This window comes from Antechinus flavipes, chromosome 2 (assembly GCF_016432865.1).
Source record: "Antechinus flavipes isolate AdamAnt ecotype Samford, QLD, Australia chromosome 2, AdamAnt_v2, whole genome shotgun sequence".
Taxonomy (NCBI): Eukaryota; Metazoa; Chordata; class Mammalia; order Dasyuromorphia; family Dasyuridae; genus Antechinus; species Antechinus flavipes.
The window spans coordinates 383701877-383725253 of NC_067399.1; the positions used below are offsets into that span (position 1 = coordinate 383701877).

The 23377-nt window shown below is 35.1% G+C and overlaps 1 protein-coding gene across 1 annotated transcript in view; it reads left to right on the forward strand.

Moving 5' to 3' along the window:
* Positions 1-103: 103 nt before the first annotated feature.
* ATG2B (autophagy related 2B) overlaps positions 104-23377 on the forward strand; it is a 111337-nt gene continuing 88063 nt past the window's right edge. The window contains exons 1-2 of the mRNA XM_051978429.1: positions 104-648; positions 16623-16785. Of these exons, the coding sequence (XP_051834389.1) occupies positions 487-648; positions 16623-16785 (325 nt within the window). The 5' untranslated portion in view covers positions 104-486. The remainder of the gene's footprint in view (positions 649-16622; positions 16786-23377) is intronic.

The window sequence follows — 23377 nt, forward strand, 5'->3', positions numbered from 1 at the left end:
GCTTCCCGTGGAAGGTGTGCTGAGTAAACGCCCAGGAGGGGGAGCCGCAGTTGCGGCGGATGAAAACAAAGTCGCCTCTGGGTCGTCGCTGTGGTGATCAGTCTCCTCAGCTCCAGGGGCAGCTCGCACTCCGTCTTCCCAGCCTTCGGTTCGCTGTCACAGTTTCTCTTTCCTGTCTGCATCAGCGGCAGTTGTCGGGCGCCCGGAGTGAGGGGCGCTTCTTCAGCTTTTGCGGGACCAGGGCCTAGAGCGGCTAGCGGAGAACACGCCGCGTCCCGGGCCATGGGGACGCCGACCGGCCCCTGAGCGAGGGGAGACGCCAGAGGGAGCCGAAGTGGAGGAAGGGCCTTCTGCACGCCGAGGTCGAGGTTCCGACGCCGCGCCGCCTCTGCGCCCTTTCTTTCCTGCTCTCAGCCAATACTATTCTGGAGCCGGAAAGTTAAGTCCCCAAGGCAGTAGCCACCAGCAGCCAGCCTAGGAGCCATTATGCCTTGGCCCTTTTCAGAATCCATCAAGAAAAGGGCCTGCAGATACCTGCTGCAGAGGTACCTTGGCCATTTCCTGCAGGAGAAACTGAGCTTAGAACAGCTTAGCCTGGATCTCTACCAAGGGACTGGATCCCTCTGGCAGGTCCCCTTGGACAAATGGGTAAGAGCCGCTGGCGAACTGTGGTGTGACCTGGGTTTCTAGTGACATTTTAGAAAATTTTACCCTATTCGTCCTTTTCCTTCACCCCCTAGAGCAGAACATAGTGCGGCTGTATAGGAATTTATTAATTTGCGAGCACTTTTTTTGAATAATTTTTCTCCTGTCTTGAACTGTTGCTTAAAAATGGAAACCCAAAATTGTATATGTTTCCATCTGTTTCATATTGTGATGTATTCTACACGACAGGAACGGTACTTAAGAATTTGGGGGGTTAATACTGATAGGACATTTTTATATTGTTGGGTAGGGGGTATCGTGGGAATAGGTTCAAAGATGATTTCTCTTTACTTTGTGAGTAGAAAACTAATATAGGCAATTAGAAACTTTTTATTTACTCAAGACTAACCTTATGTTTTTTAGGTATAGAAATGCTTGGCTGTTAACAGAATCTTCGACTAGAATTTCTTTTAATTATTATTTTTTATGTGACTTGATTATTACTTTCTAGGCCATCTGAGTTCTCCACTTGTGTCAATAAATAGAGCTCTTTTTTCCGGAGAGACCATAAAAACAGGTGCTTCAGTTTTCGGGTATATTTCAAGCTGTCATCTAAAAGCTTTATTTTGACTTGTGATTCTTCATATATATATATATATGCACACACATATAGTGTGTGTGTGTGTGCATGTACATACACATATATACACGTGTATACACACACACTCTTTTACTTTTATTTTTTTCTTTGAGGGACAATTAGGGTTAAGTGATTTGCCTAAGGTCACACTGCTACGCAGTGTCTGAGGCCGGATTTGAACTTAAGTCCTCTTGATTCCCCAGGCTGGTATTCTATTTACTGCTCCATGTTAACATGAAGTTCCCATATACTTAAATTCCAATAGGATCTTTTGTTGTTATTCATTTGTTTGACTCTTGGTGATACAATATGGGGTTTTCTTAGCAATTTCCTTTTCCAGTAGCAAACAGGCCAAATGACTTGCTGCTCAGAGTCACACAATTAGTGAGTTTCTGAGGCAGGATTTGAACTCATGTCTTCCTGACACCAAGTTTCGCACTATCCATTGAACCATGTTAGCTGTTTTGGAGGATCTTGTGAGGATGTATTTACTGTGTATTTTTTAGCTTTAAATGGAAACTTAACAAAAGAATACATAAGTTTTCCCCTCATTACCGCTCCCTCAATTTATTATACAAGTTTATTATCTGAAAAAATTTTGTTTCATTGTTTTATAGTTTTTATAATTGAAAAGCGTTACTGAATTTATTTTGTTAAAAATTGGTTTCTTAATTCTGTCTTATTTATAAAGTAAATCGCAAGTTAATTTCTTTCTTATCAAGGTCAATTTTTTAAGGGGAATTAGAGGGGCAGGTAATGATGGTATTGTGGACAGAATTAGAAGCTTACAAACAGTATTTTAAAGTAATCAGTTTTAGGTATGGCTCTCTCTCTAACTTAAGTTATATCTTTTCAATTCTTATTTCTATATTAATTCCTTTGTAAATATGTAATGCTGCTTGTAATATAGGGTGATAAAAAAGTATCTAGTGACCAGTTGACTATTTTCATTCCTTAAAATGGATTACCTATGCTATGTCTTCGAAGCTTATTGACAGAAATGGGCCAAGGACAGATCTTTGGGGCACTTTGCTAGGGACCTCTCTAATCCTCCTGAGTTTTAAAGCCCTTCTGTATCTAAACTGAGTTGTATTTATTTTTATTTGTACTGTATATATTTATTATAGATGTATTTGTTGTATTTCTCAACAATGTAAGCTGCTGCTGCTTTTTTTTTTTTTTAAAGATTGTAAATTTCTTGAGAATAGGATCAGTTTCATTTTTTTTCCTATCTCCACCACCTAGCACATTGACTAGAATATAGTGAGTTGGCATTTAATGAAAACTTAATTGACTGAATCGTCATTAATTTATGTCAAAACCTAATTATTTGTACCTCTTAATCTTATTTATTTATTCATTCATATTTTTGCTTGTTATGTGTACACCACTATTCTGAGGTATCAGTTTAGTGTTTTTGTCTTTTTTGTTGTTGGTTTGTTTTGGAACTCAGATTTCACCTGCCTGGAGATAGTGAGGAAACTCTCTCAGTTAATACAAATTGGCTTGTACCACTTACCATCTTAGTTGCTTGGGACCATGAAAGGCTAAATGACTACCTGTGATCACAAAGTTAGCACATATCAATCGGGACCTGAATTTGTCTCCAAGACTTTCACTATGCCCACTATTTCTATGTTGTCACTAAATATCCTTTCAAAAAAGGAAATCTGGAATCTGGAATGACTAGCTCCAGGTGAAGCCATGCCGGCTAGCGTTTAGTGATTACTGTTTCTCTAGTCATTCATAAACCTTTTTCTTAGCAGTCCACTGTATAATTTTGCCACAAAGATAGTATGTTCATTGCTTTATGAAAAGTGATGCTTTTGAATTCTCCAGTAGCTTTCAAACAAATTGCACAATGATTTTATATTTATATCTGCTAATTCATTCAATATTCTTAATATAGTGGTTCTTCGATTTTTTTTTTTAATTCAATGCACAATATTCCTTTTGCTATGAGGAATTGTGGAGAATTAGGAGACTTGTACATGAATAGGCACATGAAAGCATAAATACCATGTAGTTCCCAAAAGATTTACGAATGCATAGAATGTATGCTTGTGATTCCAAGTACAGGTTTCATATAATTCATAGCATAATAGCAAAATGTGATGGTCTCTTCTTTTTTATAATATATATTATAGTTCTCTGGGAGCAAGTTTCTTGGGGAGATTCAGTCTTTTGCCTCTGCCAGCTTCTGCCTCTAGCTCAACTCTGACTCCTGACTGACTGACTGAAGCTCTAAGAGCTTCTTATATATGATCTCTTAAAAGTTGACTCCTCCTCTGAGAGAGTGGAATTGTAGGTTTCTGACTTGTGAATCTCCCGAACTTGTGAACTCCAATGTGTGAGCTAATGTGTGAACTTTCAAAGGTGTGAGCTCTGTGAATTCTCCCAAAGGTGTAAATCCTAAGCACACAAGCATTGTTTCCATCAACTCTAATGAGTTAACACTTTGTTTCAAGTTCTGGCCCTTAACATCTCTCGCTTTCTTTTGATTTAGCACATAGATGGTCATGACTTCCCTGACTTCTCAAGGAGGTGAGAACCCCCAAAAAGGTGATCATGCCTTACCTGACTGCTCAAAAAAGAAATGAAAACACTATAAAAAGAAGGTGATCACACCCTCCCTGACATCTCAGGAAGGGAGATGAAAACATCAAAGGAAATCAGATTAGCAAATTTCTAAAGGGGCTCATTTGAAACAGGTATACATAAATCCATCAATATGGGAGGCATTACACAAAATTATATAAGCACATAGCACTATAACGGAGGCTAGTAGTAATGTAACAAATAACATGAATCAACATGAGAATTTATACATGTCCATAAGTCCTAGAAATAGTCCAAAAGGAATCCATTGTCCATTAGTTCATGTACCAGGAATCCAATAATTCCTGCAAGCTTTGAAGTACTGCAATAGTCTCATCAACAATTTTTCATCTCAAGGAATCCATTGATTCCTGCTGGTTTTCAAGAACTGAAACAGTCTCATCTTGTGTTAGGGAATCCAATGATTTCTGAAGATTTTAAAGTTCTTTTAATAGTCTCATTGTCAGCCATGCTCTTTCAATGTCAGATGTTTCTTAAATCTCCTTTGTTTTGAGGTTTTTCCCTTTTTTCTGTCTCTCTCTGATGGACTAGGCAAATACAGCTCATTGGCACCCATCTGATTCCTTCTTCTTTTGTAGAAATACAAGCAAACCCTCTCTCCTTGGCAGTTAACCTATCTAATTCCCTTCTATTTACCACTTTTGGGATTTCTCCTCATCATCTGGCAATTACATTGGAGTTTGCAATGGACACTGCTCTGTTGGATTAAAAAGCCTGTATTCTCCCAAACTGTAATCTCTTTCTGCCATGTGATTACTTTTAGGCTGATTGATCACAATAAAGTCCGGACCTTCTAAAGACTCTCTGGATGTAACCTCAGCTGCCATCATGTTCCACCTGTCTTTTGATTGATATCTTGGAGCTGGGCCCTGCCTCTTATTTCCCTGGGTCAGTCTACATTCAGAGGCCCAGTGAAAGCCTCGGTTGCATTTTGGACATGGGGTTTTGGGTTTTCTCTCACCCTGTCTTCTCATTCTATCTCTATATCTACACTGAGCTCTAAGATGTCCAACTTTTCCACACTGAAAGCATCTAGGAGTTTCTCTAGAAGTTTTTTGCCAAGAGGGGCCCTGTCTTCCCATGTTCATCATAGTTTGGGTATAATAAGCATTTGTGCCCACTGTGGCACAGCATCTTAAGATCTCCTCTAAAGGAGCATCTTTGTCTAGTCCCCATATAATCCTTTTGCAAACCTCATTGGCATTTTCCTTAGCCAGATGTCTGGTCATTATTTCTGTAGCTGCATTATCTCCAATGGTTCTTGTTACAGCTGTTTGCAAACATCCTACAAAATCAGCAAAAGGTATATTGGGACCTATTTTTGTGAAGGCTTTACTTCCATCTTTCTGTCTGGGCAAAGAACTCCAAGCTTTTATTGCAGCCTTAGAAATTTGCTCATACACTGTTATGGGATAATAAATCTGTTCTGAATTCTCTCCATACTGACCTTCACCTGCTACTTGGTCAAAAGTAGTTACGTATTGCCTATCTTCACTATTTTATATTTCTTTTCCCTGTTAACTTTTCTGTCCACAGTCCAAAGACCATTTTTGGGAAGACTGGATTTATTTTTCCATTCTTTTCTTGCCCACAGTACAGTTAAAAACATACTATTAGCCAGTCTTTTTTATTAGAGACAGCACGATATAATGGTATGGTACTGGTCTTGGAATCAGGAACATTTTGATATAAATCCTACTTCTGATACTAACTTTGGGCAAGTCAGTCCACTCAGAGTTTCTTTCTTTGTAAAAAAACTTTTTGTAATTCAGTTTCAATTGATCAAGGATGGACAGAAGCAGCTACACCCAAAGAAAGAACACTGGGAAATGAATATAAACTGCTTGCATTTTTGTTTTTCTTCCTGGGTTATTTATACCTTCTGAATCCAATTCTCCTTGTGCAATAAGAAAACTGTTTGGTTCTGCACACATATAGTGTATCTAGGATATACTGTAACCTATTTAACATGTAAAGGACTGCTTGCCATCTGGGGGAGGGGGTGGAGGGAGGGAAGGGAAAAATTGGAACAGAAGTGAGTGCAAGGGATAATGCTGTAAAAAATTACCCTGGCATGGGTTCTGTCAATAAAAAGTTATTAAAAAAAAAAATAAAGCATCTCTATCTGTGTGTTGTAAAAAAACAAAAAACAAAACTTTTTGTAAGTTTCAAATGAGATTATTATATAGTTTTGTAAACTTTGGTGTTCTATATAAATTTCGATTATCTTACTCCTAGTTCTCCTCTTTCTTCTCTTTTCTCATGTTTTTTAGTAGCCTTTACTCTTTTCTTGACTTCAGGGAAACCTAAAATATTTCTTACAGGACTGTATAAGGAATCATATATTTCAGTCATGAGTCTCATCTTTCTCTTAATGAAGTCAGCTTTGCCTCTTAGCATTACAATTTCTAGTTTACCTTTTTATTAACTGTGTATTGAGACATCTGAGGTTTGGGGTCTAATAGATGAATTTCTTCCTATATATATTATCTCTTGAATTAGTAGCATTCTTTTGCTATTTCTCCTAAATTATTATTAACTATATTATATTATATTATAATTATTAACTATATTATTACTCTTCTCATAACCTTTTGTGGGAAGTTTAAAAGATGTGTAGAAATTCAGCAATCAGAAAGGAATAAAGAAAACATTCGAGGCATAGAGGGAACAATGTGAAGAAAGATTGGACCATTGGAAAGCATAGAGCAACTAAATGGGACAGAATAATATTGTTTGGCTGTAGTAGACTGAAGATTGAAAAGATAGGGGAGTACAGGATTGTGAATGATTACATATTTGACTTATACCAGTTTGAACTCTGATAGATACTAGATTAGAATCTAGATGTTCTGACACTATTCTTATCTTTCTGCTATGCCATTTTCATACTTATTTATAAAGATATCCTTAATATCTTCCAATTTAATTCAGTAATAATAGGAAAAAGGTATTAGATATTTTAAAAGAATATTACTTGAAATTTTTTTTAACTGAATATGTCCAGGTTCTTTGAGAGTCTTCGTGATATAATATGTAAAACCTCAGCTTTCTCTGAAATTCTGGAATGGCTTAGCTCCAAGAAAACAGCAGAACTTCCCCTCTAGAAATGCATAGGATCATAATATCAAGTCCAAAGTCAGGAAGAAGGAAAAAAAAATCCTACCACAAAAAACTTCTATGCAGACCAGCATGCTCAAAACATAATTCAGAACAAAATGACTCAAAAATAATTACAGCTAGAGGTTTAAAGAGAAACACACGTTGGATATAAGTTCAACTAGAATTCCTGTAAGAATTTAAAAAATTTCATAAATGAAATGAGAATGTTAGAGGAAAAGATTGAAAAAGAGGTGAGATCACACTGTATAATAAGATAAGTTCAGGATAGATACATGATTTAAATAAAAATTTGGATGTAAGAAAACTAGGAGGGCATAGATTTATAAATGGGGGAAGAATTCATGGTCAGATAAGAGAGTTAGCTCAAGGGAAGTAAAATGGATAATTTTGAATACTTAAAAAAAAGTTTTGCACAGACAAAAGTAATCTTCCTAAAAGAAAAACAGAAAACTGGAGGAAAAATTTTAGATTTCTCTGATAAAGGCTTCATTTCTCAAATATACAGAGAACTGAATCACATTTATAGAAATTGAAGCAACTTGCCAATTGATAAGTAGTCAGAAGACATATAAACAGATATTTTTCAGAGGAACAAATCAAAGCTATCAAATCATGAAAAAAATGCTCTAAATAACTAATTAGAGAAATGAAAATTAAAACCATTCTGAGATATCACCTCATACCAGTCAAATTGGCTAAGTTGACTGGAAAGTGACAAATCCTGGAGGGGATGTATTCTTAGAGTTGTTAACTAGTCTACCATCCTGGAGAGCAATTTGGACTTATGCCCCAAAATGTATGAAACTTTGCATATCCTTTGACCAAGCAATCACTACTACTAGACCTATACCTCAAAGAGATGAAAGGAAAAGCATCTTTAGGTACAAAAAACATTTGTTGGCAAGCAATTAGAAATTGAAGGGATGCCTGTCAAATAGGAAATGGCTGAACAAGTTATAGAATATGAACGTGATAGAATATTGTGTGCTTATAAGAAGTTATGAAAAGAAATGATTTCAGAAAAACCTGGGAAGACTTATTATGAACTGTTACAGAATGAAGTAAGCAAAACCCAGGAGAATAATTTACATAGTAATTAAAATATAAAAATAATCAACAGTGAAGACTTACATTACAATAACCTACTCTAATTCCAAAGGATTCAGAAAGAAGAAAAATGCTTTCCACTTCCAGATAAAAAAACTAATGGACTCAGTGCAAATTGAAACACATTTTTATTCTTTTTTTTTTCTCTTCTCTTCTTTTTTTTTTCTCACTTCCTTCTTCCCTCACTTCCTCATATGGAAATATGGTTTTCATGACTTCCTAGATATAATGACTGTTATATTTTTTGATTTTTCAGTATGTGGTTGTCACATCTTCCAGAGTTTAAATTTGGCTTTGATACGCTAAATAACCCATGGGAAGTTGGTGAACCTTATTTGCTTCAGATTCCTCAATTGTAAAATATCTGGAGAAAGAAATGGCAAAATGACTCTAAATGGGTCATAAAGAGATATAATTGGATGTGACCAAAATAATTGAGTAACAGTGTGTTGGGAAAAGGGTGGAAGGAGGGAGAAAATTGGAATTGGCAAGTAAAAAACCTTTTTAAACATAAAAAAAATTGAGAAGTGTGGAAGAATTGGAAAGCTTGACACAAGAGAATCACAGCTTGACACAAGAGAATCACAGCCTTGACTTAGCAAGAAACTGCATGAAAATTAGAATGTACTAAATAAAAGCTTATGACTCCAGGAGATAATATATATTTATATTTATATATGTAAGTAGTAAAGCAAAATCAAAAGGCTGAAAGATACCATAATATAGTGAGAGAGCATGTTTGATGGGTCAGAATTATCTGGACACTGGACTGGTTTCTCAGAGGAGAAGGCTTTATTGTTGTATAAAGCAGCATGGGATCAAGCAGCATCAAGGGACTGATTGGTCTAAGGTGGTACTCCAGAATGGGTATTTTTTGGAAAAGGTTAGGGGTGTGTGGAGGAAGATGTTTATTCTTTGATCATTGGGTTAGACCCTCTCAAGGGAAATGTTTCTTTTTTCTTTTTTTTTTAATTAAAGCTTTTTATTTACAAAAGATATGCATGGTTTGTACTGCATTGACCCTTGCAAAACCTTCTGTTCCAAATTTTCCCCTTCTTCCTCCTACCTTCTCCCCATGATTGCAGGTAGTCCAATACATGTTAAAACATGTTAAAATATATGTTAAATCCAATAGATATATATATACATAGTTATACAGTTATCTTGCTGCACAAGAAAAGTCAGATCAAAAAGGAAAAAATACTGAGAAAGAAAACAAAATGAAGCAAACAACAGAGAGTGAAAATGCTATGTTGTGATTCACACTCAGTTCTCACAGAATTCTCTCTGAGTGTAGATGACTGTTCATCACTGAGCAATTGGAATTGGTTTGAATCATCTCATTGTTGAGGAGAGCCACATCTATCAGAATTGATCATCATATAATCTTTGGGTTCTGCTCATTTCATTTTGCATCAGTTCATGTAAGTCTCTCAGGCTTTTCTGAAATCATCCTGTTGGCCGTTTCTTATAGAACAATAATATTCCATAACCTACATATGCCATAAATTATTCAGCCATTTTCCAACTGATGGGCATCCATTCAGCTTCCAGTTTCTTGCCACTACAAACAGGGGTGCCACAAACATTTTTGCATGTGTGGATCTCTTTCCTTCTTTTAAGATCTCTTTGAGATATAAGCTTAGTAGTAATCCTGCTGGATCAAAGGGTATGCACAGTTTGATAGTTCCAGATTGTTCTCCAGAATGGTTGGGTCCATTCACAATTCCACCAATAATGTCTCAGTGTCCCAGTTTTCCCACATCCTCTCCAACATTTGTCATTATCTTTTCCTGTCATCAGCCAATCTGAGAGGTGTGTAGTGATAGGGAGATGTTTATTTCTTAACCATTCACCAAATTTTGAGAAAAACAAGGAATAGAAACATATAGCAGGTCCCAAGCTTCCTGGAATCCTGTGTACTAGTACCTGAACCTATTCTGATGGGCACCAACAACTTGTTTTTCTTCCCATGCCCCTAAATACAAACTGAAGTCCTATTGGGGCCCATTCCAATAATACAAAACAACTGACCTGGAAAGCAGATCAAGTAGAGAGAATTTAAGAACTTTTGAGTAGCTGGAAAAAAACAAACAACATATAAACCTAAACATTGCATTTCAATAAAACTGCCCAGATCTGATGCTGATGCATTGTTGGTGGAGTTGTGAACAAATCCAACCATTCTAAGAACAATCTGGAATTATGCCCCAAAATACTAAAGAAGGGAAAGGGGCCTGTATGTGCCAAAAAGTTTGTGGCAGCCCTGTTTATAGTGGTTAAGAACTGGAAAATGAATGGATGCCCATCAATTGGAGAATGGTTGGGTAAATTGTGGTATATGAATGTTATGGAATATTATTGTTCTATAAGAAATGACCAGCAGGATGAATACAGAGAGGCTTGGAGAGACTTACATGAACTGATGCTAAGTGAAATGAGCAGAACCAGATCATTATACACTTCAACAACGATACTGTATAAGGATGTATTCTGATGGAAGTAGATTTCTTTGACAAAGAGAAGATCTAACTCTGTTTTCATTGATCGAGGGATAGAAGCAGCTACAGCCAAAGAAAGAATACTGGGAAATGAATATAAACTGTTTGCATTTTGGTTCTTCTTCTGGGGTTATTTTTACCTTCTGAATCCAATTCTTCCTGTGCAAAAAAGAACTGTTCAGTTCTGCATACATATATTGTATCTAGGATATACTGTGATATATTTAACATGTATAGGACTGCTTGCCTTCTTGGGGAGGAGATGGAGAGAGGGAGGGGAAAAATCGGAACAGAAGTGAATGCAAGGGGTAATGTAAAAAATTACCCAGGCACGGATTCTGTCAATAAAAAGTTATAATTATTTAAAAAAAAAAAAAAAAACCTGACCAGATCTGGTAATGCCAAAGGGTAAAATGAAGACTGTTTGCCTTCTAAAAGAAATGCCCCTTAAAAATGCTGCTTCTAGAAATTGCATAGTCAGAATCCAAAATTCCCATATCAAAAATATTTCAAGCATCTAGAAAGAAACAGGGTATATATCAAGCAACTGCGGTCAGGATCTCATAGAATCTAGCAGCTTCTGCCAGAAACAAGAGATCATAGACTACAGAACTTCAAAACAGAAAATATAAGTTTATAACCAAGAATAATTTGCCCTGCTGTTGGGGGAAGGTGATGAGAGGGGGAAATAGTCCTTTAATAGAACAGAATAGAGTAATAATAGAATGTTTAAGCATTTGTGATAAAAAGACTGAATTGATCTTTGAAAAAGAAACAGGAACTGGAGAAAAATGAGCATGTTTGACCAATTAGTGCTGTGATGATATAGTGCTAATTTTGTAAGGGGGAGAAGAAACAAATATTTCTTCCAAACTTTGGGATTTCTTCAAAAGATATTAAGGAAGTTAAAAATAGATTCTGGTAGGAAAGGATGGGGAAGAATTATTTCTGCTTTGAGGATTTTCATAGGGGAAAGAAAAGGGCAAAAGGAGGACTAATGTAAAAAAGAAAGAAGAAAGAGTTGAGGCTTACTGTTTCATAATTGGGGTGCAATGAAAAAGATTTATGTACAATTATGGCAGAATATGTAGGGTAATGGACGTAAAATGAACCTCTCTCTGAACCTGACAAAAGAGTAAACACACACACACAGTTTGGTACAAAAATACATAAGTTCAAGAAAGAAAAGCAGGGAGATGAGGGTTAAAGGGAAGATGATGTTGTAGAGGGAATGGCCATAAAAGAAACTTACTGATTCTGAAAAGAAGGTTAAAGGTAATAAAGGGCAAAGAAAAAGTGCATTTAAGAGAGCACCCTAGATTATCTTTGACAATTTGATAATTGGCTGAACAAAATGGGATATTAGTTTAGTGGAATACAATATTGTTCTTTAAGAATTGATGAGATTATCATAGAGAATTGTAGGTCATGAATTTGCACAGAGTAAAATTAGAACCAAAAGAACAAGTTATATGTTAACAACTTTATAAAGAGAAATAATTTTGAAAAATTTAAGGATTCTGGTCAAAATAATGACAATCTGTGTCATCAGAAGATTCATGTTATCTACTTCCTGATAGAGAGGGAGGTGGGGAATGCATATACTTTACAGAGACAAATTTTTTAAACATGGCTTCTGTATATTCATTTTCTTTCTCTAAGCTTATTTTTCATAACTTCCTCCTCCCCCTTTCAATAAGTTGGGAGTGGGGTTATTAAAGGGAGTGAAATTAACATTGGTGTTGAGGACTGGTGAAATATTTTTTTTAAATGAATGGAAATTCAAAAGTAACCATAAGGTAGAATTTACTCTATGCTTAAAAAAAGCAGTGTTAATCAGATAACTGTTTTTATATATTCATCCATTGTATATGGAAATGGTTTTTTTTTTGTGTGTGTCTGTGTGTGTGTTCAGAATTTAAATTTGTTTTTCTTTTGCTGAGGCAATTGGGGTTAAGTGACTTGCTCAGGGTCACACAGCTAGGAAATGTCAAATGTCTGAGGTCAGATTTGAACTCAGGTCCTCCTGACTTTGGGATTGGTCCTCTAATCACTGCACCACCTAGTGTCTCCCCAAAATTAAAATTTAATGGTTGATTTAAATAGGATTCAACACATTATGAAATAAGAATTAAGCTGGAGAGGTGTTAAAAAAGTTCAGAGAAAAAAGTTCAGAGAGTAACTAGAGAAAAGGGTGATCTGGACAGTTGTATGAAACATGTATGACAATTGTTGTTTGTCCTTTGCTCTTGAAGAGGATCATGACATCTGGGAGTTGATGCATAACATGCAAGTGAGTTGAATTTAATTGTGCAAAGTCAGCAACAAGCACTTTCCCCTCCAGAGCTATCTGGGTCCAGTGGCCAGATATAGATTAAGATGACTGGAGATGTACCTGGATGAAATGGGAGACCTTAGCTTTTTTAAGTTAAGGTTTTCCACAGGTCTTAGTTTGACTGAGGCAACATCCATTCAGTGATTAAGGCTAGGTGGCAGTTGAGGCAAAGACTTAATCTGTCACCCTCTTCCATCCTCCCCCCCAAAAAAACACCCCCCCAACTCCCAAACAAACCTAAATAAATAAAACTGTGAGGGGGGAAGACCTTCAGGATTTCTGGCCAAAGATGAAATGATTGCTGTTTACATTTAGCTTGAGTCAATCTGGACCCAAACAGTGACCAAGACGAGTCTTGGCCTGGATTTATTGATGGCCACTCTTTGAGAATCCCAATGGTTTTGGTTTAAGGTTTTTTTGCCCTTAAAAAAGAAATCTAGCCAATAAATCCCAAGATATCTTGGGAGGTTCAGAGATCTAAAAGGGAAAAAAAGCTTGTAAAAGCACCTGTAGGTAAGGCATGATAGCCTATGTGGACAGAGGGAGAAAAGAGAAGGAGGGGAGGCAAAGAAGAGTAAAAATAAAGGAAAGGAAAGAAGGAAGGAAAGGGGCAAGTTTCCCAACTGACCAGTGTCAGTTTGTGGGCCAGTTCTACTCAGAGAAGGATTGTTTACTCTTTTTTCTCAAAAGAGGACCATGACATCAGGGAGGTGAAGCCATGGCATGCAAGTGAATTGGATTTAAGTGACGGAGGGCTGTGCAAGGCCATCTGCCCCAGTTGCCCCTCTAGAGCCATCTAGGTCCATCGGCCCATGATACTGGAGATGACCTTAGGTGCTATGGGAGACCTTGGCTTCTTTAAGCAAATGTAACTGACATACATCTTAACTTGCTCTATTGGTAACTCTGCAATGTCTTGGGGGAGAGAGGAAGATCCTCTTGCCCTTTTTCTCCTCCTCACTCCCAGCACATTTGAGTATTTGATGTCCTCAAGTCCACCATCCTTGGATAAGAGTTGTGTATGGATCAGGTTGCATTCTTCCTCTTAGGAAGTAGTATTCACATTTTAGATAGCATGTTGGGGAGGAAACAGATGGGACAATAGCTGGAAGAGAATTAACCATTTTTTCTTTAGATTCCAACATCCATTAGGAGTGTAATCTTTAGTTGTTGAAATTATACCAAATCACCTTGCAGCTAACTTGCACAATCATTACAGCTTAGAATTACTGCTTCATTTTGTAAATTTGTTCACCCCAAATTTTATTAATTTATGTTCACAAGTTGTTTTGTTTTATGCTTAAAGCATAGGTATTTTTTACTAGCTAAATTTAGTAAGTTGTCAGTAATGCAGAAAATATAAAGCTTAGGATCAAAGGAGTATAAATTTAGAGTTGGAAGAAACTCTAAAGTTGATCCAACCTAACCTTTGTTTTACAGATTAGGAAAATTGAAGCTCAGACATAGAAGATAACTTTGCCAAGATCACTAAGTAGTAATTAAGATTTGAACTATGACCTCTAACTGTACTCTTTCCACTGTACTATTCTGATTCTCATGGAGGATGTAATAAATTTTGGCAGTTGAGATTTTTAATAACTAGAGCAGTTTCAATTGAATAATAAGATTGGAAGCTAGATTTCAAAAGGTTTGAGAAATGAATGAAGAGAGAGGAAGTGTTAGGCAATATATATAGCTATTTCAATGAGTTTAGCCAAAAACGAGAGAGAGAGGATGGGAGATAGTGTCTATGAAGATTGATTGATTTTGTGTGTTTGTGTGTGTGTGTGTGTGTGTGAGTATTTTTGGCTGAAGCAATTGAGGTTAAGTGACTTGCCCAGAATCATACAGCTAGGAAGTATTAAGTGTCTGAAGCCGCATTTGAACTTAGGTCCTCCTAACTTCAGGACTGGTGCTCTATCATTGTGCCATCTAGCTGCCTCTTAAGAGGATTTTTTAAGGATAAGAGAGGGCGATGGCTGTGTTTTTAAGCAGCAAATTTAAGCAGATAGCAAAAGATAGAATTAGTGAGAAAGGAGAGAATTGTGGAGTCTGTTTTCCTGGAGAAAAACAGGGAATGAAATCAAGAATATATGTAGGAAAGGTCATCCTAAGGAGTGCTCCATTAAACTAGAGTAAAAGAGAATAGGGGACATCACTGGATTTTGAGAGGTAGAGAAGAGGAAATCATATGGGAAAAAAATCTCCCTTTTCTTTAATGTTACCATATAAATGAGTGCCTATTTTATAGCTTAAATACCTATCTGAAGTGATTTATGATGTAGGATTTGTCACCATAGGCATCAAAAGTTTGAGTTCTGTCGTGGAGAATTCACAATGGCCATTTTCTTTGGCAAAAGGTGGATTTATTTAGGGAATTGGTTACAGACAAAATGAAGGGACACAATGGACACTGGGAATGGTAAATATGAAATAGAGTTGGGAGAGCATCTGAAAGACAAGTTTTTCAATAGAACACACAATTACCCAGTAGAAAGGGAGCTCCCCATGAGGTTGGGGCATGGCTGGCTAAATTCTGAAAGAGACTTAGCAACATAAAAGGAATTAATTGTAAGGAGGAAAAGTGGGATTGAGAAGCATAGTACAAAGGAAGACAAAACAGCATAGCGGAAAGGGGAAGAGGAAGACACCAAGAGAGTGCTATGGTGGACTGATCCAAAGGAAGGCAGCATGGGTGACCCACAAGTAGGTTTCATAGGGAAAATTTAACCTATGATTGGGATTTCTATGGAGGGTGTGTCTCAGGATTTTGACATAACTTGTATTTCAGACTGCACCACCTCCCCAAAGGGTGAGACCATAAAACTAAACTGAACTCTATCCTCAGATAGAGATTATTGCAAATTATATTTAAAAGTGTAAATAGTTACTGCCTGCTTGCCTCAGGGATAAATTTTTATCAATTCCTCTGCTATCCATCCATCCATCCATTCATCCCTCTCTTCCTCCCTTTGTCTGTCCGTAGTTGTATTTATATTTATTCAGGGTATGTATTAGAGCCAATTGTTTATCAGGTAGTTAGAAGCAATTGTTAAATTTTTAGCTTTAATTTTAAGCTTTTATGCCTCAGAAATCAACTCTTTACTCTAGCCTTTAGAAAGTAATGGAAGAAATGTTAACAATGTAAATTAAACTTAAAAGTGTCTCTTTTTCTGAGAGTTGGTTGTTAAACATTTACACCAGCCTCTTCCAGGGGTTTATAAACCATTTTACTATTAGAGCTTTTAAATCTCAGAACAATCCTGGTCATATAAGTATTATTATTCTCTTTTTGCAAATTGTAGTTAATAAGTGGGAATGGGGATTCTAGGTCAGTGAATGTTTTTTCCATTCTAACATTTTCTCTCAGTATGCTTAATACTGTGCTAGATGTTCCTTGGGATATATAGAGAATATCTTCTATCCCTGAATTTTAACATAGATTTTGTTAATATGTGAGATAAGACATAAAAAATAAACAATTATGTAGTGTTTTCCACATAGTAGATATTCATGTTTGTCTTAAAATAAAAGTATAAAGTATTTTCAACCAGACCTGTTATTATTAAATTGTATATTATACTGTGATTGATTTTATGTGTAAATTATTTTCAAATATATTTTTAAAAATCAACTTCTGTTCTCTCCTTAGAGTCTCAATGAAATTTTGGAGTCTGCAGATGCACCTCTAGAAGTGACAGAAGGATTTATTCAATCAATTTCTCTCTGTGTTCCTTGGGGCTCATTGTTACAAGATAATTGTGCACTGGAAGTGAAAGGATTAGAACTAGTGTTCAGGCCTAGACCTCGACTAGGTAAGTTTACTATGACCCATATGGTGCTGATGATAACTATTTTATTTGGCTCCATTTTCATTTTGTAATTATGAATGTGTAATTTACTGTTTTAATGCATGGAAGCTTTCAAGTTTATCTGAATTCTTAATATGACCATACTGAATGTATCTTCTACAAACTTGCCGTTTCCCATACCTAGTATTTCTATTGATAGTCCTATCGTTATCTTTCTAGTTACTAGGTTTAGTTTTGGAGAGATGAATTAGGTAATACAACATAATTAAAAAGCAATTTTGGACTTAGGTATCTTGAAAACCTGATTGTTGAATTCCATATCTAACACGTAGTGATCATGGTCATGGATAGATTACTTGATTTTTCTAAACCTCAATTTCTTTATCTGTAAAATGGATAATAATTGCACTATCTTACACAGTTAGGGAGAAATTGTTCTGTAAATCTTAGTACTTTACAAATGTTAAGTGTTTGTCTTTGATTCTTCTTTTCCTTCCACATTGAACCATTGCTTTATCTTATTGCTTTAAAAAAAATCTCTACTATCCATTACATCCTTTATCTTCCCATTACATCTATCAGTTACTTGGAAGTTTATCTTTTAAAACTAAACTTGAGCCATAACTATTTACTTTTAAATATAATTTGCAATAAAATCAATTGATTGGACTCTTGTGTAAGTTGTTTTTCTTCTTAAGATATAATCAAAATCTTAAGACTAACTTAATCTTGTATATTAGGATGGGGAGAAAAAGTGTTTAAAACAAATCATTTTGAAAAATGCTGTGTTGAGAAATGGGATTTTTAAAAATAGGAAGCTGCATATTTTATCTTATACAACAATATGCAAACACCTTATATTCTTGATGTTTAATATAGGTAATTCAGGTTCTGGCCTATTATAACTTTTTTCCCCCAAGTCAAGAGGCAAAGTTTATTATATTTGGAATGCCAATTAAAACTGTCCCCAAAAGATTTAGCAAAGAACCAGGAGCAAGAAGGTAAATTTATAGGAAAAAGATAGAAAAATCTGATATGCTAGTTTTATGGCTTAGAGATAGAATTGAAGAGTGGTCTTAGAGGTGAAGTTGGAGTATTGAATTCTATGGCTTAGAGGTGGAGTTTGTACCCCATTATTGAATTGTATGGCTTAGATCATCTCAGAAACTTTTATTACTGACCAATGAATTTTAATATTAACTTTTTTATGAAAAATAATTTAGTTCCGGTCTTTTGTGTATTTAATTGACTTTTTTCCTCAGTATAATTGTCTTACTTCAGTTAATCCCTCACAGAAGGAAGCTTTTCTTTATAGTCCTCCCTATATGCTTCCCTATCCTACTTCCTATTTAGCCTATTCCGAACTCATCCTTAAGCCTTATATGAAATCTGCTCCCTCTCCTTTTCCCACAGGGCAGCTTATCCTTTCATTTACCTAGAAAGTAAGATGGATTGTCAAGAGACCATCACTGTTACTTTCATCTCACAATCCATTCACACCATTGCCATTATTTTCTTCCCTATTTTGGTATTCAATAAAGAAATAGTTCTCTTTACCAATATTCACTATTTAAACATAATAATCTTTTTTAAAAGTCCCCCCACAGTTTTATTAGCTAATCAAGAATCTTTATTATGTAAGAAATTTTGGCAAGGCTATGATAAATATGGGTATGTAGATACATTCACAAATACTTATGTATTTGTGTTTTATAATTACTGAATGAGCAAGTTCATACATTGGTGCCAAACCCTCATGGTCTCACAGAGAAGGGGAAGAACTGCTGGGTGCTTGACATTGCCTGTTTTGAGTAGGTAGATTTCTCAAAGCACTCTGTTATTATAATTATTTTTTTTAAGATTAAAATTTAGTTTTTTTTCAATAGAGTCTTTTTTTTTTTCAAATACATGAAAAGATAGTTTTCAACATTCACCTTTGAAGAAACTTGTGTTCCAAATTTTTCTCCCCAGATTTTTCTGAAATCAGCCTGCTTATTATTTCTTATAGAATAATATTCCATCACATTCATATAACTTAATTAGCCATTCCCCAATTGGTGAACAGTCACTTGGTTTCTAGTTCCTTACCACCACAAAAAGAGCTGCTAATAACATTTTTGTGTATATAGCTCTTTTCCCCTCTATTATGATTTCTTGGGGATATGGATCTAGTAGTGACACTGCTGGATCAAAGGGTATGCACAGTTTGATAGCTCTTTGGGCAGAGTTCCAAACTTTTCTCTAGAATGGCTGGATTAGTTCACAATTCCACTAACAATGCATTAGTGTCCCAGTTTTCCCACATCCCCTTCAACATTTATCATTATCTTTTCCTGTTAACCTTAGCCAATCTGAGAGGTATAAAGTGGTAATCTGGAATCATCTTAATTTTCATTTTTATCAGTAGTGATTTAGAGTATTTCTTCATATGAGTAGAAATGGCTTTAATTTCTTTATCTGAAAATTATCTTCTGATATCTTTTGACCATTTATCAATTAGGGAATGGCTTGTATTATAAATTTAATTCTTTATTATTTTAGAAATAATGCCTTTTTCAGAAACACTGGCTGTAAAAATTTTTTTCTGGCTTTCTATTTCCCTTTTTAATATTGGGTGCATTGATTTTGTTTATGTGAAGTCTTTTTAATTTAATTTAATCAAAATTATCTATTTTGCATTTCATAATGTTCTGTAGTTCTTTGGCCATTAATCCCTCCCTTCTCAGATGTGAATAGTAGATTATCCCTTTTTCTCTTAATTTGTTTGTAGTATCACCCTTTATATGTAATTCGTGAACTCATTTCAACCTTATTTTGATACAGGGTAATTAAATTTTAATTTAATTGTCATTTTTATTATATTAATTAAATAAAAAGAAATTATATTAATTTCTACCCATGAGTACTTGATAATCTTCCAGTTGTTTAGATTTCACTTTGAGAGAAAAGTGCTTATAATTGTGTTCATATAGTTCCTGGCTGGGTCTTGGCAGATAGATTCTCAAATAATTTAGAATTGTCTACAGTTATTTTAAATGGGATTTCTCTTTCTATCTTTTGCTGCTGCACTTTGTTGGTAACAGAAATGCTGATAGTTTATGTGGATTTATTTTGTATCCTGCAACTTTGCTAAAAGTTGTTAATTGTAGTTATTTTAATTAATTCCCTAGGAATCTTTAAGTATACCATCATATCAAAACCAAAGAGTGATAGTTTTCTTTCCTCATTACCCATTTTGATTTCTTTCAATTTCTTTTTCTTATTGTTAAAGTTAACATTTCTACTATAATTATTGAATAATAGTGGTGATAATAATCAGCCTGAAAACTCTGATCTTATTTTATTTATTTATTTTATAATAACTTTTTATTGACAGAATCTATGCCAGGGTAATTTTTTACAACATTATTCCTTGCACTCATTTCTGTTCCGATTTTTCCCCTCCCTCCCTCTACCCCTTCCCCTAGATGGCAAGCAGTCCTATATATGTTAAATATGTTGCAATATATCCTAGATACAATATATGTGTACAGAGCCGAACAGTTCTCTTGTTGCACAGGGAGAATTGGATTCAGAAGGTAAAAATAACCCGGGAAGAAAAACAAAAATGCAAATAGTTTATATTCATTTCCCAGTGTTTTTTCTTTGGGTGTAGCTGCTTCTGTCCATCATTTATCAATTGAAACGGAGTTCCATCAGAATATATCCTCATACAGTATTGTTGTTGAAGTGTATAATGATCTCCTGGTTCTGCTCATTTCACTTAACATCAGTTCATGTAAGTCTCTCCAAGCCTCTCTGTATTCATCCTGCTGGTCATTTCTTACAGAACAATAATATTCCATAACATTCATATACCACAATTTATCCAGCTATTCTCCAATTGATGGGCATCCATTCAATTTCCAGTTTCTAGCCACTACAAACAAAGCTGCCACATTTTGACACAGGGTTCCTTTCCCTTCTTTAGTATTTCTTTGAAACCCTGATCTTATTGGGAATGTGTCTAGATTATCTCCATTACATAGTATGTTTGCTATGTTTTTAGATAGATACTACATTTTAAGAAAATTCTAATTATTTCTGTACTTTCTAGTGTTTTTAATAGGAATGGCTGTTGTATTTTGTCAAATGCTTTTTCTGCATATGGTCCATTATGCTGATAGTTTTCCTCTTATTTTAGCTGTGTTATAAAAGGAATTTGGGAAAGACTTCTTTGCCTTTTCCCTCCAAATAGTTTACATAGTATTGAAATGAATTGTTCTTTAAATGTTTGGTAGAATTCACTTGTAAATCCATCTGGCCCTGAGATTTTTCCTTAGGAAGTTCATTAATGACTCATTCGGTTTCTCTTTCTAAAATGGGATTACTTAAAGTATTTTATATTTTCAGCTGTTAATCTGGGCAACCTATATTTTTGTGAATATTTATTTTACTTAAATTGTCAGATTTATTGACATACAATTGGGTAAAATAATTCCTAATTATTGCTTTAATTTCTTCTTCGTTAGTGGTAAGTTCATCCTTTTCATTTTTGATACTGATAATTTGAATGTTTTTGTGCTCTTCACTCAGATCCTTTCACAGGCTTGATCTATGTCATTCAGAGGGAAGCTGAACTCAGGCAATGTCCTATCTGCTCTCCACTATCTTGGTTCTATCTTTCCCGCCCACTCCTCCTCTTCCTCTCATCCCTGATTTTATTTATGATTTTCATTTTTAACATTAATTGTATTTCACTGATATCCCTTCTTCACGTCTTCCCCAGAACATTATTCCTTATAGGATAAAAAAGAAGATAAACAATAAGAAGACAAAAATCTAGCAAAAGCAATCATTACATTGAAAAAGTAACATTATATGCAATATATTGTATACCATATCTTTGGGTTCTTAATTCATTCTTTCAAAGTGATAGGGAAAGGAATTTTTTTAATCCTTTATTTTGCACCAAGCACAGTCATTGTAATATTGCAGCAATTTTTAAAATTTTGTAATTATATTTAAATTGTTCTAGTCATTGCTTACATTATTTTCCTGTTTTTGCTTATTTTACTTGATATGAATTCATATAAATATTTTCATGCTTCTCTGTACAATGTCATTTCTTATAGCACAGCAATATTGTTCATTTAAGTTTTTCTTTTTGTCATAGACCACTTTGGGACTCTTAAGATCAGAGTATAGATATTTTATTCATTTTGTTTGTATTATAACATTATTTTATCAGAATTGTTATATCATTTTATAGCTCCACAAACAGTGCATTGATGTACCCCTCTTTATACCCTTCTAACATTTGAGTATTTCTTTCTTTTGTCATTTTGCCACTTTACTGAGTATAAGGTGAAACCTCAAGGTTATTGATCTGCATTTCTCTTACTAGCATTTTAAAGCATTTCTTAATAGTTTATGGTGTTTTGGAGAACTGTTTGTTATTCTTTGACCACTTCTATATAGGTGAATGGCTTTTTCTTTACTCTATATCTGATAAGCAAAAAAAACCAAAATCACAAATTTGAGACGTGCTGCAAATAATTAACACTTCCTCACTGTGTGACTTTGGGCAAGTCACTCAAGCCCGATTGCTTCAGGGGGGAAAAAAAGATGGTAATCTGCTTATCTGTAAGGGTCCCAGCTGCGCAGTTTTCTTCTTTTTGTGCAGATTGACTGGTGCCTGTCTTGACACCCAAGGACATACAGAGAGGCCAGTTTGGGGTACAAACAACATATTGCATCTACTCAGTGGGGGCTTTGTCTTTGTACAAGTAGAACCTTCTGCATTTTTCAGGTTTGTTGTTTCCAGAAAATATGCCAATTCAAGAAGACATTCATAGGGCCCCATAACATTTCTTAGCTGTCTCACTCTTTCTCAGGAACATCTTATAGAAAACTTTTTTCCTTGTTGACATTTTTTAATGTATTCCAATAATTTTGTTTATGCAAAAGCATTTCAATTTCATGCAATTAAAATTAACCTTTTAATTTAGGTATTTGTGTCTGAGCTATGGTTAAAAATTCATCCATTCAGGGCATCTAGGTGGCTCAGTGAATAAAGCACCAGCCTTGAAGTCAGGAGAATCTTAGTTCCTTTGCTTTTTGACACTTAACATTTCCTAGCTGTGTAACCCTGGGCAAGTCACTTAACCCCAATTGCCTCAGGAAAAAAAAATTCGTCCATTTATCCCTTACTTGTAGCTGTAAAAAAAATTATGATCTGCTTTTTCTGTTTATAGCATATGATTTCAAATACCTTATTTTTCTAAAATATATTCATCTACTCCCCCCCCCTTTTTTTTAAACATAGCTATCACTACTCTCAAAATACTTCCCTCACAATTCCCTTCTTCCAAATAGAAATCCTTCCCTTATAACAAGTATAGTCAAGCAAAGCAGTTTTCATTGTATTTCTCTGTACATAGAGTTGAGGGATTCTTAATCTCTGGTTACATTTGAGGGAGTCTGTGAACTTGGATGGGGAAAAAATGTACTTTATTTTATATTATTCATTTAAAAACTTTCTGAGAATGGATCCATAAGGTTAATCTGATGTCTGTGGCAGGTGAAAAATCAAATAACCGAGGAAACAAAAGTT